The sequence below is a fragment of the Limulus polyphemus genome, unplaced genomic scaffold (genome assembly GCF_000517525.1).
Source record: "Limulus polyphemus unplaced genomic scaffold, Limulus_polyphemus-2.1.2 Scaffold1638, whole genome shotgun sequence".
Classification (NCBI taxonomy): Eukaryota; Metazoa; Arthropoda; class Merostomata; order Xiphosura; family Limulidae; genus Limulus; species Limulus polyphemus.
Genome location: NW_013667248.1, coordinates 76860 through 92427, shown reverse-complemented (window position 1 = coordinate 92427; position 15568 = coordinate 76860). Strand labels below are relative to the sequence as shown.

The following is a 15568-nucleotide window of genomic DNA, read 5'->3' as shown; positions in this document are numbered from 1 at the left end:
CTTCATTACCCATTCAAGCAGTCTCCAGCCATTATTTCATCTTGGGTACTCGTTAAAGATACAAAAGTCTTGGCAGGCATGAATGCAGTCACTGGATCTTAAACATAATGATGAATAGCAGAAAAATTATATTGTTTTAACTTGCATGTACTCCTTGTGCTGAGACACTAATGGATATCTAACTATTCACTAACTGTTGTTCTAATCTTATTTTAGTAAGTCAGTTTATATTTATAATTGGATATATTATATTATCATTTTCAGGAATTGAAGCAAGATTGTATGGATCTTCTGTAAATGGGTTTGGTCTAGTAGGTAGTGATGTGAACATAGACTTAGTATTACCAGTGAATGAGGTGGGCTCTACCATTTTGGCAAAAACTTTCCAATTGTTGAAAGAATTAGGTAAGTTCAGAACTATATTCAGATTTAACCCTCTTGCTACAGGCCTCCTTTTCTGTATGTTACATTAAAAAGTTAATTACAATACTTTCTTATCATGGTATACAAATAAACTTGGCTAATAATCCAAATTTTATTATTATATGAGTTTTAAGTTGTTAATTTTATAAGGTAATATTAAAAATATCCTGTATTTCCCCTAGTATGAGAATTGTGACATTTGCTCTCTAGGCTTCCCCCTCTTCTCTAATTTACTTACCACCCCTCCAAGAAGTACAAAATTTAACATAAATTACTCGTTATAATTTGTCATCATTCAGGCAAAGCATAATTTTTATAGCCTTTGATCTTATTTGGTTACAGAGCCATGAAATAGAAAATCAGACCCCTCTTGCCACGCCCATTTGTCACATCCTCTCTCTCAGAAATTTCCAGTAGTTCTCTCTGATGTTTAATACTGTATTAGTTACTTCCAGTAGAAAGTTAAAGTTTTAATCTATCAAATGATGTGCTATATTGTATTGTTTTCAGTACAGAGAATTATCTGTTTTGCTTACAGTTCAAAATTTATTCTCATGGGAAACACATTGACGAGTTTAGATGAATTTTTAATGCATAGTTGGAAAGCCAGAAAAATTGTAATAGTTATAGGACACTGTCTGCTTTTGTGCGTTATTATTCTGTGTTCTTTGGTGCATTATTTAATTGAATAAAAAATTATTTAGTGCTGTAGTACCATTATCATAAGAAAGTAGGGTTAAGTTTCATCAACAATCAACAGCAACAAAAAATAAGACCCAGGTAACTACTATAATTCTTTTTTTTTCATGTGTGTTCAGTAACTAAAATGCAAAAATTAGAGACTTTTTAGGTTATATAAGGTTAGATTAGGTAAAATAAAGAATAATAGTAATAATAATAGAAAGTATTCAATAGGTACACTCATGAGTAGCGAGTATGTAATTCGATAGAGTAACGTGAGCTGCACGTTCCCCAAGTGATTTACAACTTCTTTGGCAGAATACTAGTTAGTCATGGTTCAAAGGGCAATAAAACAATAAAATTTAAGTATAAACAGATATATATATATGAGTTTAAAGCTATTTAGGATAAAGAAATGTAGTTTCATGTTATAATTTGAAGTCATTTTAGAAATTAAAAAAGGATGATTAAGATTTATTTTGCTTTATTTTTGGTGGTTATAAGGTCAGTCAAATTGAACAACCTCATATAGGATTAGGGTAAAGAAAATAGATAAAATATAAAGTTTTACTGAAAAAACACATCTGAAATTAGTAGGAGATTTTAAAGATTACGCAAATGAAATTTGAGATTTTTCAGATGAAGAAAAGTATTTTTAATCTTAATGTGATGATCACTTTGCAATCGGAGTAGTAACGCTTTGACTGTTTATATTCATTTTCACTAAAAATTCTAATTTTTTTATGTACAAATGACTCTTAATGCTTACTGAAAGCTTATGAAATTTCATGAAGATACACAAAACATATTAGAAGTTATAGTATGGAAACTATAAAGGTCGGTTTGGGTTCAATGTTTAGGTCGAAATGACCGAGCCTGTAGCAAGAGAGTTAATGTTACTGGTTACATTGTGAAGTCTAAACATGAAAATAAGTTATTTATTGATGTTTTTTATGTTTTCTTTACTTTTGTAGTATTTTTATTATATGTTGTTTAAAACTCTGAAAGTGTAAAGTATGTTCTTCTTTTTTATATTTCCCTAAAATTTTGGGGAATTTATAAGTACATTTGAAATGTAAACTGCACGATATAATTGCTTTATTCATTAGAAGGAATTATTAGTATGGTGTGTCTTGTTTCGTGCTGTCTACATACAAATCATTAACTTTTTATTTTAATTGTTTGAAATAATCTTACTGAATATTAATATTTTGATTTTTAATTGGCTTCTGTATGTTTTTAGAAGACTATTCTCAAGTGGCTAGTGATTTCACATCCAAGATTCCTCGAATAACCTTCACTGAAAATAAGACAGGCCTCTTTTGTAATATCAGTTTATATAATGATAGTGCATGCCAGACTTCGCAACTTTTGGCGGACTATTGCAGCATCGATCCAAGAGTAAAAGTTCTTGGAGTAGCTATTTGCAAATGGGCCAAGGTAATGTCAAACTTTTTTTATTATTTTAGAATTCGTTTAGTTTTTATTTTTCCCTGTGATGTCAAATTTCTCTCTCTCTAAGAGATTTTAATTGTTAATCTGTAGTATATTTCTGCACAACACATGTACCTTATTACCTTTGCTCATTCTGCATTTTTTAACTTCATGTTCATTGTTTTTTATGTATATTATAAAGTTGTTGTTATCCTTTGTAAATAATTTCTTTTAAACATTAAAATTTTCCATCTGTGCATCTTTTATTAAACATTTGGGATATTACATCATCCAATGTGTAGAAAAAATATCATAATATTACTAAAATGTCCTAAATCTTAAAACCTTGTTTCCCAGTAAACATTATATTCTATATATATCAAGCACTAAAATCATTCTTGATAATGTGCGTGTGCCATATTTATAGCTAAGCGGAATGATACATATAAGTATTTCACATTAACTAAAAAAAATAGAACCAAAGTGTAAATATGTTTCTGTTTATTCATTTTTGTATGAATAATTCATTATGTTTATTTGTATGTATTTTATGGAATTTGTTTATATTACCATACTTACCTAGTGAGTTTCTATGACATTTGTTTGTAGGGGTATATGGTATAATTAATTTAAATTCCCTGTACTTAATACAGTTGTATAAAAACTCAAAGAATTTACATTACTTTGTGGAAAAGAAAAAACTGGAAATATTGTTATTTGTAAACATACTTTCATCTCATGTTTTGAGGAAAATTATCAACATTGACGAAAGTATCTCTCAAATTAATAGTTAAGAGTTTTAGTAAACCTGGTAATATTATTTTTATTACACTTTTATATAAAGATTCTTCCTCTAACATATCTTGCTTAATAGCATATGCAGCAACTTACTGGTATTATGTTTTATGTTAGTGTTTTGTATTAAACCTATAAGAAATATATGTTACCAATGTTTTTTAGTTTGTAGGAAATTCCTGATCATTGAACAGTTTATTGCTGCCAGTATGACACATGACCATTCTCTCTAGAGAGTGATAGTCATAGTGCAAAATTGTTCAATGATATAAAGACAATGAACAAAATAATGAAGAAGGGAGCTTTCAATTTTCATTATGGAAATGAAAATTTTTTTAGAATAATGTTTATGTAAGCATTCTTTTTTGAAACTACACCTCAAGCTGATTTGGTTCAGTGACATAACAACCTAACAAGAGGCCTGGTTGTGACAGATTACTGGGGTCCTTGGTGGAGCTGAAGATTTTTCAGTTTTAATAGGAAAATAACAGACAAAGTTCAATATACAATAGTGAACCATTATATTAAAACAAATAGGTATACATATAGGTGACCTATACAAAATGTAGGTGCATAATATAACAATATTAACATCCAAAATATACTTTTCAAACTTTTTTGTTTGCAAATGAATCAATAACATTTGCAATGTTTATCTGTTTTGCTTTTTCATTTTCTATGGACAATATAGCAAGGTCAGAAAGTCGTTCTTGAGTAACTTGTGATACCGGATAGTTCTCGATCGGCATAAGCTTTGAAAATGAACGCTCGTACTGTGCAACTGTCACAGGAATAGTATGGAATATTGTACACATGGTGATGATATCCAGAAAACTACCATGCGCACTGTTAAAGTCTATAATGATACACTTATTGTGCTTTTTCATTTTCTATGGACAATATAGCAAGGTCAGAAAGTCATTCTTGAGTAACTTGTGATCGCAGATAGTTTTCGATCGGCATAAGCTTTGAAAATGAACGCTCGTACTGTGCAACTGTCACAGGAATAGTAAGGAATATTGTACACATGGTGATAATATCCAGAAAACTACCGTGCACACTGTTAAAGTCTATAATGATACACGTAATTAATTCATGCACAGTTGACAATGATTTTGAAGCATTTTTGAAATTACATTTACCGGACCAAAAATTTTGCTGAAAAAACAACAGAAAAACAATTTTCATAGATTTCAAGTTTGTTTCTTAATGCAGTAGTATCATTACCCTCATCACCTTTCACACTCCACAGAATTATTACAGAAAGTTCTTTCATCACATCAAGAAATCTATGACGTAGAGCATCTAAGAAATCCAGACACGATGACCATCGTGTTGGGCACAACCATTTTAATGTAAACTGGACCCTGCTTTCTGTCTTTATCAGTTAAAATAGAAGTCAAAATGTCCCAACATACATTTCTATGACCGAAGAAACAATAAACGTGTTCAATGAGAGTAAAAAAGTTACGGGCTTCAGGAATGTTGTCCACAGCATCTTTTATCACTAGGTGCAGGTTATGCGCTGCAAAATGTAAAGATTCAGCAATTGGCTGCAATTTTTTGACTCAAGCCTGCACACCTGAGAATAAATCAGCCATATTTGTAGTGCCATCATAATCTTGTCCAGGTAAATTTTCAAGTTGTAAACCAAAATCACTGAAACATTGAACTATTGTCTCAGTCATTTGTTCTGCAACCTGATGGTTCATTTGTATAAAACCAACAAACAATTCATTGATAGTAACTTTTGTCATGTTCGTTAACATTAGTACAGACATATCTTGGGTTGTATCAACCAAAATTGAGAAATATGAGATATTTTTCAGATCCGTTTTTTGGTTCTCTTTGTTTCCAACAAATCAATTACTTCATTTTGGATAACAGAGCTCAAAAATCTTACTGTGCACTGTTGATACTTTTTTGTCATATACTGCAGAAAAATAACAACTTGTGTTTTGCTTTGGAAAACTTTGCATGACAGGCTGCTGAGGCCCATTCTCAATTATGAAATGGCATTCTGCTGCACTCTGTTGTTTTCACCCAGGTGGATAGTTACCCCTGTCACACATGTCGATGCCAACTTCCAAACCCACATGCAGTCCAGTTGGTTCTGCAGGTTCCATATTAAATTGTGTGAAGTGGTGGGAGTATCTGCTACCTCAACAGTGTCCACAGGCAGTCCAATTGGTTCTGCAGGTTCCATATCAAGTTGTGCGGAAGTGGTGGGAGTATCTGCTACCTCAACAGTGTCCACAGGCAGTCCAATTGTCCCTGCAGTTTCCATATCAAGTTGTGCGGAAGTGGTGGGAGTATCTGCTACCTCAACAGTGTCCACAGGCAGTCCAATTGTCCCTGCAGTTTCCATATCAAGTTGTGCAGAAGTGGTGGGAGTATCTGCTACCTCCATAGCATCCACAGGCAGTCCAGTTATCCCTGCAGGTTCCATATCAAGTTGTGCGGAAGTGGTGGGAGTAACTGCTACCTCAACAGTGTCCACAGGCAGTCCAGTTATCCCTGCAGGTTCCATATCAAGTTGTGCGGAAGTGGTGGGAGTATCTGCTACCTCAACAGTGTCCACAGGCAGTCCAGTTGGTTCTGCAGTTTCCATATCAAGTTGTGCGGAAGTGGTGGGAGTATCTGCTACCTCAACAGTGTCCACAAGCAGTCCCGTTATCCCTAAAGTTCACATATCAAGTTGTGTGGAAGTGGTGGGAGTATCTGCTACCTCCATAGCATCCACAGGCAGTCCAGTTGGTTCTGCAGTTTCCATATCAAGTTGTGTGGAAGTGGTGGGAGTATCTGCTACCTTAACAGTGTCCACAGGCAGTCCAATTGGTTCTGCAGGTTCCATATCAAGTTGTGCGGAAGTGGTGGGAGTAACTGCTACCTCCATAGCATCCACGGACAGTGCAGGCGTAGTAGTTGGTTTTGGTACCAAAAATGAAGTCAATTTAGAAAACTTTTCACGCTTTACCTTATTTTCTGCAGCCTTCTTTCTTCCTTTTGTGTGCTCCACTAGGATGTGCGTGCTTCATCTTAAAAATTTATAAATCAAATAAATTTGTAAAAAATACAATTATGTAATAAATAAAATTAAGAATTAAATGTTATTATATTGAAAGAATTTCAAACCAACACAAACTTTCGATGCATCACAACCTACAGAAATCATATTTATATTCTGAGTATCATTCAGAAAACATCTTTTATTCTGAACTTAGATATGATAAATGCATGTATATATATATTTTTTTTTTTTCCTTATCATGAAAGACAGGAGTCAGGAGGCCTGGGTGTGGCTGCACCCCCTGTACCCTGTTAGTTACGCCCATGCAATGGTTCCAAAAGAGTATCCAACTTAAACAACTGAAACTATACCAGGCATCATTATTACATAATAAACAAGGATTTGAAGCTGGCAGAGGTCACAACTCAAAATTTTACAAGCTTAGAGCGATATCTCTAAATAAATTGCTGTTTTTCATAAAGATGTGGAACAAACTGGAATCACAGTAAACCTATTTGACCACAAATTGTAGTGCAAACTGTAATGATTTTTACATACTTAAGAAATTGGACAGCCTTTGACTTCAAATGAAAAAGAACTTTGTACAAGCATTCTGGTTCAATACCTTTATCAAGGACCTGCAGTACAGAAAAATACGGGCTCTTGATAAAGATGTAGAACTGAATTATTAGAAAGTAAAGTTTTATTTCATATAGGTCAAAGGTAATCGAAGTTTAAAAGTTTGTTTGATCAATGAAGCTAGTGATTTCAGAATATCAAACTGAATACATCTGTTTGTGTAACAATTACTATAGCATGTTTTTAGATATGGTTGATGTTCTTACATTTCTTTTTTATTTGTACATTTTGTTTTTAGGTTTGTGAGATAGATGATGCTTCAAAAGGAACTCTTCCTGCACATTCTTTCCCACTGATATTGATATATTATTTACAACAGTGCAAACCTCCAGTACTTCCAGTTTTGCATGCACTATGTATGGTAAGTATAACATGATGATGAAGGTGTTAACTTAGAAATGTAATTTTTTTTACAAGATTTTTTTATGTAACTTTTGTAAATTTTTTTTTTTTTTACGAAAATGTTCAGCCTGTATTAACCCCCCATAACTGTACAATAACTTTATATGGCTATGTTTATTTCATGCTACTTCTCTAATATATTTTATAACATTAAAATAAGATAAAACTTAAAACTTCTGAATGATTTAAGCTTCGATTGATGGATTCGGGTAAAATTTCAAAACTTTTTTGGCTCGGGTTAACTTGTTACTTGAGAATTAACTATTAAAAGGTTCTAGCAATGGAATGAATATTTCTGCTTATTTGTTTAATCATATCATTTCAGGCAGTATCATTCTTTTTTAAATTTTTCTGAATGTATGAGAAATGTATATAAAAAATAAAATGTTAATAACTGCATAAAAACAATACATATTATGTAATGATACACAATGTACAGTTATGGAGAGGTATAAGGCAAATCACAGAATATAGTAGAAAATGAGTGAATGAACTAGTTAAGAATGCTAATCCAAATGTTGCATACCAAATATTGTTAAGAAGATATTAAAAACTCTTAAAATGTTTGAAGTATTTAGTATGACAAAGTGTGATATTTTCAGATAAAAATGGGTTTGCAGACGAGTATTAGATAGTTGACCCATTTATAACAGCAGATTTGCTCAGGATGTAAGGAGATTAATTCTTAATCTGATTACTTAACTAAGTTTCCTAGTGTGTGTGTGTGTGTGTGAAATAACAATACTGGAAAATTTGTTGGATATTATTACATTTTTTGTTACAAAATAACCAACAGAGTGTATTTAGCTTCTTTCTTTTTCTCTTGAGATCAACTTCCTTTGAACTAAACATGATCTTGAAGTTTACTTGATCTCTTAGTAGAACTGTACCAATAAAGCATGTCTGAATTCAACAGCCGAACTCAGTTTCCTTGTCTAGTCAACAGTTCATTTAGCTAAGTATGTTACAGTGTTAATCCTTTCAACTCGGATACTGTATGTTACTGCAGTATCATTTCGGCAGAATAGACATTACCTACAACAGAGAGCAAAGAAATAATGCAACTACAATCTCTGTGACTTTCTGTACCACACGTTTATGCTACAACTGTATGCACATCAAATAAATGAACAAAAATTTTTAATTCCTATATTACTAAAGCTAGAAGAAAACATGATATGCCTCGTATCACAAAAGTAACATAAGGAAATTTATGAATTTTTAACTTGGCAAAAGATGATTATCCTATATTAAAAAATACACACCTTTGATTGTGTATACACATATTTTGATAGATAACAGTGAAGTATTTGGTGTGGTGTTAGTCCCTTATTGTAGTTCCAAAGTCATGTTAAGTATATGCACAGGTATTGCACCAGACACTAAAAATTATCTCACAATTAAATAAATAGATAAATTTATTTCTTTACAGGTATTGCAGTTCTTTCTGTTACAGGACCTGTTCATAATTTTGTTATTACTAAGTGTCTATATTTAGTTGGTAATCAAGGAGTTTGCCTGTTTTCAAAAAATTATGGGGTGAGCAAAGAAGAGAATTTGTTGTGGGTCATAGATTTCCGTTTCATAGGTTTATCCAAAATCTACTTTCTTAAGGGATTTGTGTTTGTCCTTTGCTACCTTTTTAATGATATCTACTTTATGATGTACTTAATGATTTCATCTGGTGTTAAATCAACAGAAAGCACCATTGTAAGGTGCATTTTTTACAGTACAAATAACTGAAACTTATCCCACCTCCATTGTATTTTTGTAAACGTATGCTAACTTCATTATTTCTTATTACGTTGCCACCCACCAAATCGTTTACAAGATCTCTTACTTTAGAAAGTGTAAAACCATAACCATCTTTTAACATAGGCCCACAATTTTGGCAAGTACAATTCCAGGCATACTTTGTGATAAAGTACATCTTCTTCGACCACTTGGAATTCTGATTCAAGGTCTGCAACTTGAGAGAAGACATCATCCTGGAGATGAAGAGCAGCAGCTGTTAAAAAAGTTGAAAACCTTTTTTGTGTCACAGATGTGAACTTATCTCTTATTTTGTTAAGGCCTTGCTTGCTCCGTATAACACAGGGAAACTTTGCCGAGGATCAAGGTGCTCTTGGTTGGATGTAAGATAAGGTTTTTAGTTCAGAAGAACAACTACTGATAGGTTGATGGTCGCCTTCTTCCAAGTGCAAGGTGACCTTCTCTAAACTCTTTTTTTTTTCAATGTATATTGCTTATAACAGTGGTTATTTACATGGTACGCAAATTCAGTATAGGTTGACACTTGTCTCGGTCTGTTTGTGATAATATCATTCCCAATCTCTGCTGCTTCCGAGGTTTGTTTTCTTCCATTAGAAGTTGTAGTAGTTTTTTTTATCATTTTCTGCCTGATAGATAATGCACAAGCTTAAATCAGCATAACATTCTTCATGTGACTTCCCAGGAATTGAAATTGCGATGATCTCACTATATTTCAATCAGACTTCAATCTGAAAAACAGAAGAAACAAACAGTTAAATTTAAACATAATGACTCAGCAAAAAAAATTAACCCATAAAACTACAGTAACCAGTTATTAAAATAACCAGTCAGTAAAAACACTAACTAAAATAATACACAATAAATTAAGCAGTTCAATAACTTTTTATTTATTTTTTATTCTTTTAAAAATAAGACAGTAGCAAACTCATGACAAACTCAATTATTTTGGTTATAGTAATATGTGGTCCAAAGTTTGTTTCAGTTATGTAGATGTGGAACTTTGGAACCTACTTTCTTTTGTCACCATAACATTTAAAACATCGGTATTTGATTGTTTGACCTTGAAAACATTGGGTAATACACCAGTATTACTTTTGTACCATACTTAGAAGAAGAGATACCAGTACCAAAGAGCAATTGTCACCAAATTCAAAGATGGTTCCTTCCCACATTCTGTGCACTGAGTGGTGAAGTTGTCCCATGTGCTTTCTTAACTTCAAGTGGTTACCTTAATCAGTTTTGACTTTTCTACTTGAGTCTATTCCAGAGACTGGATTACTTATTTGTTTACATAAAAAGTGAACCAAATGTTTATGACTCTTGCAGACTTCCCCTTTTGGGTACAGTAGGAGCATCACTCGTCAGTCACTAGCAACCATCTGCACTAAAAGTAATGAGTGAAGACCAAGGTTGTATTGTTGGACATGTGCATCTACTTCTCCACATAGTGTGCTTCCTGTTTAGGCTTGCTCTGTTTCCATGCTGTTCATGAGGTTGACTTGAAGTACTTTGTAAAAGTTCCAAGATGTATTATAACATTTGTTTATTATAAAGATCTAAAGCTGTGTTTTCTATAAAAAATTGAAAAACAAAAAAGAATGATTATCAGAACTTTGATAGCTATGGATTCTACATCACATGTACTATCATTTGATGTTTTGAGTATGAATGAAGCTGTAGTCATCAGCTATGTGAAGCTGCAATCAGTTACCTTGTTTGAATACAGGTCGTCATGTTTTGAAAGTTTTCTTCATCACCAAACATTTCACAATTAGCATTAGTTGCAAAAATGCGACAACAGCTAATACCATCGTTTATGAGTTACAGTCACATTCTTTTAGCACAACTTCAATTAGTTCTTATGGGTGTTAAATTTCACATTATTCCTTAAGTTATATTAGCAAATAAGTAACTTTTGTAAATATATATTTTCAGGTAGCAATGCATACTAGGGATTTTCCATCTTACCTCATGCTCTTCTTGCTAACAGAAATACTAAAGAAAAAATAGTTATATCTGATTTTATAACAAAATTGAATAACTTCCTGTAGTCTAAACAGTTTGGCATTCACAGATAACTCAAAATAGAAACATATCTTGTTGATACCTCTCCAGCTTGCAGGGGGGGGGGGTCATACATCACTGAAGGAGCTTCATGGCAAGGTAACTGATAGCTGAAGTTAATCTAGGGCTAAGCCTTCTTTTCCAAGTGTCTATGGATGAACTCTGTGTAAATTGGAAACTCTGATTTCTTGGCATTAGAACATTGGAGATGAGACACATCAACATTTGTTAAATCTTGGTGTCCATGACTTGTATATTAGCATAGTGCATTAAGTGGCAGTATGGTTTCTGATTGGGACATTAAACGTTTTTTAGATTGTTGAAGTATTTGCAAATCAGAAGTGAGAATTTCACAAATATCATAGGGTCAGCTGTTTTCCTCAAAACAATTTTGAAAATACTTATGACTGGGAAATATTGATGTGATGGAACATTTCTTTGGTCTTCCACACACATTTAATCATATGTATCCAGAAAAAAAATCTGGAAAGGTAAATGTTTCAACAAAATAAATCCATGAAGCTGCCAATACCAATTTTATTCATGGTGAAAGTGAACATATTCTTGTCAATAACAAGAGAGATCTCTTCATTTCTACTGATATATCAGACAGATAATCCAATAATTATCTTTTATGTAAGATAGCTTGCTTCACATCATTAGTACCTGGATGGATCATTTTATTAGAAATGACTGAAAATTGTCACAAACTCAATAAAACTAATGAGTGCTGGCTTGTTACTCAGCTTGCCACAAAGGTGCCAGCTGTATAATGTTGGATTTGTGACTGTGAAACTACTAAATGACTTGAAACTTTCAAGAAGGAATGAAAGAAAGAAAATACTCACTGTACTTAAGGTGAAAACTGTTCTCAAACTTCCGAAGAAATTGCCAATTAGATATGGTGTGGAACCTGTTTTGGGTAGACCTGATGCTGGTCATTAGTTTCTGACAGTTACTTGAAGTAGCAGAAAAGAACACTTTAAAGTTTGGCAAAAGTTAAGAGGTTGAAGGAAAAAATTTAATGAAGCCCTTTGCCAATTTTAAAGAATTTGATTAAACCAAAACTGTAAATGTCAGCTTACAGGAAGATTTGAGAATTGATGTTATCTTCCATGGAAACCAGTCCAATAAGATTGAACTTTCTCAGTTCTGAGAGCTGATCAGAAAAAATCCTCCACCTCTTTCATGAACAATAATCAGTGGAGTGTGGTTTTCTGTACATAAAAATTCAATATGATGGAAAATCCACCAGAACAGTTCCTTCAAAAATGAAAAATCAATTCTAACCATGTGCACAGTACAGATATAAAGATGCTGCCTCTGTCTCTTACTGCAAGCAAATGATGAACAGCAGAAAAAGTGAACAAACAGATAGGAAAAATGGAATATTTGAAATTTTTGACCTAAAGGAAATGCTGAAGTCAAAATATTAGTTTGCTAATAAATCTGAGAGCACAGATCAACATCTTTTATATCTAAATCCAATATCATACATCATCTAATTAAAGAGAAGCAGACAAGACTTAAGACCTTAGAGAAAGAAAAATATCCATGGTCACAAAATTTTATGTCCAAAATCTTTGAAGCACTGACTCCAAATCTTCAGGAAATTTAAATAGCCATTATGTAGCTTTGTGATTAAAATTTCTTTTTTCTTTCATATCTGTTCCCATAACAAAGTTTTGACAAAAAAAGTTACTTTATCTCATCATTCCTCTTTTTATTTTTATTCTGTAACATTTCCTCTATTTTTTAACATGCTAGGACTAACTGCTAATTTCTTTTGTTTGTTAGTTGCAATATTCGGCACATTGTCATACATCATGCATCAAGTAACAATTAGGCTAAGCTTAACATATTACCCCAATTAGATTTAGTATGTTCCAAATCAGAACTTTGAAAAGTTTTTAAGATACAAAATACACACTGGAATAGAGCAAGGTGTGTCCTATTTGCATACTAAAAGGTTTGCATTATCCAGAAGGGTTTGTATTATATATTAATTTACTAGCTAACATGTTCCATCAGCAATTCAAAAGCTAAACTATTATGATATGTTAGAAGTTCCCAATGATGTTGGCTTTAAATAAACATAATATATTCTTTCAGTGAAAAGTCTCTAGTTAGAAAGATATTACTATTTGCACAACTACTTCAAGAATGTTATACTGATAAATTTGGAGCTTCTAATTAATCACTTCTAAAGGCTAGCATCTTTTAAAAATAAAAACAATGTTTAAAATACACAATAGCCAATGGCCAACTTTAAAAGATACATGTTTCAGAAACTTTATGGTGCCATCATCAGAAGTAAAACACACATAACAAGTGGGGAGTTTTATAGGGAAAGGGTTTAACTCTTTGTAAACTTTAAATTAAAGGTTGTATGAATATTATACATGAAAATCAATATTTTTTCCTAAAGCTGAGCTATAAGTTAAATAATTCTTTCCAAGATCTGTTATAATTAATAATATTGAAATCAACAGTGTGAGTCACTATTTTCTTATTTACCAGATTTTGGTGAATGTACAGTTCACGATTCTAAATATGAATTCAATAACTGTTGTTCTCTACGGCACAGAGACAAGATTTCACTAGCAAGTCTTGATGCTTTCAAGACTTGCTCTGAAGACAGAAAGATATCTGCCCATAAAGTGCATTCATGAGTTACATTCTCTCTTTAGTTGACATTTCAGAAACCTAGATCACAAGAATTCATAAGTATCTCTGATGCATGTGAAGTTGTAAAGCAGTCCTCTGTATACAAAGTGAAGTAGAATACAATTATCCCATGAAACAACAGATAAGTTTCTTGACCATATTTGCTAGAAGTACTTTCAGCACTTCAGCTTGTACCTCTGTTGATCATTTGTGCTTCATTTCAGTGTATTTATGATGATATTTTTATTTTGTTTTACATTTCAACACTACTTGTTCGACCACATAGTTGGTCAGCATTTATTCTTAACATTTTTTCTGTAATTAAAGCATCTTTTCTTTGTTTGCTTTTACACTGAGTAAAATTTCTTTCATTCCACCTGTAGCAAATCATCTGTCTTTCTACATAAGTCCTCAAATCTCTAGTTGTTGCAAAGCTCAAGTAACTGTGTGCTTGATTTATCCTTGAAGTTTCCACAACCTTCAAACTACAACTTGTTTGTACACCATTTGCTATTGACACAAAATCAGCATGCATGAGAACTTCTAATATATAATAACAGTTTAGTTTTTGATTAATTGTAAAACATGTTGCTGATCAATAAGAGTAATAATATAAATCAAACACAAGATGAGTAATTCTGTTTTTGCATCTTACGACAGTCAGTGTAAGTAACTGGCCAAACTATTCAGTAGAAGCACTTTTTTGTATATAAAATACATAAGGTACTCCAGTACTAATAGATATTAAGTGTATTATTATTGATTAAATTTTTGTGGAAATTTGTCTGTGTAACAGTTTTTAGAGACACTTTAACCAACAGTCATTGACTCACCCACAAGCAGTTTGGTGAATAAAGAGATCAGCAAAATGTGTTTAGAAACCTGATAGGAGTCAATTTATATATGTAATGCTTAAATGTTAAGTAATCATTACAAAAATTGTCAGTTAATTAGCTATCTTATCCAGTCATTTCTGTATTAAGAGAAAATCTATTTGGTTATAAATTGCTAAATTTATGTTAGTTCTTAAGAAAATAGATAACGGCCCTATTTTATAAATAGGCCAGTTTATTTACGTTGCCAAACAGTATAATCTTGCAGTTTCTGTTAACACTTACAGACACACACACACTTATAATAATTACTACAAGTGATAAGAATCAATAATAACATCATTATTGTCGTATTATTATTTTTTTGTCCACATTTTTATTCTGATGTTGAAACATTACTTTGAAATTTGGTAGGGTTGGGATGTTTCTTAAATATTGTATATAAAAATATCTGTATATTACAATATGACATCGTAACAAAAATTATCTTTTTTTATTTTATTCTTAAATGCCTTTGGAAGAAAAATATATATAAAAATAATGTAGTTGAGCAATGCAAATTAACATTTCAGTTTTAAAGGCTGTTGCATCACAAACATCACATTTTGAAAATGTTATAATTAATTTGTTAAAATAATTTACATATTTAACTAAGTATCAGCTTGTAATTGTCTATCTCATTTTTAATTTGACTCTGAGCAAGAAAGACCAACTTACAATTAAGGATGTAAAACTTTTATTCTTTATTAGAATCCTTGAAATGAGGAACACAAAAATAACATAAACGAAAGAATTTCTAAAGTGAAACTGTTTATGAATAGGGATTTTGTATTAATTTCATTTATCC

General features: G+C 32.1%; 1 protein-coding gene across 1 annotated transcript in view; it reads left to right on the top strand.

Moving 5' to 3' along the window:
• Nucleotides 1-15568, top strand: part of LOC106464394 (terminal uridylyltransferase 4-like) — a 102963-nt gene that overhangs the window by 31924 nt on the left and 55471 nt on the right. The window contains exons 6-8 of the mRNA XM_013924525.2: nucleotides 265-405; nucleotides 2348-2544; nucleotides 7221-7343. Coding sequence (XP_013779979.1) covers nucleotides 265-405; nucleotides 2348-2544; nucleotides 7221-7343 — 461 coding nt within the window. The remainder of the gene's footprint in view (nucleotides 1-264; nucleotides 406-2347; nucleotides 2545-7220; nucleotides 7344-15568) is intronic.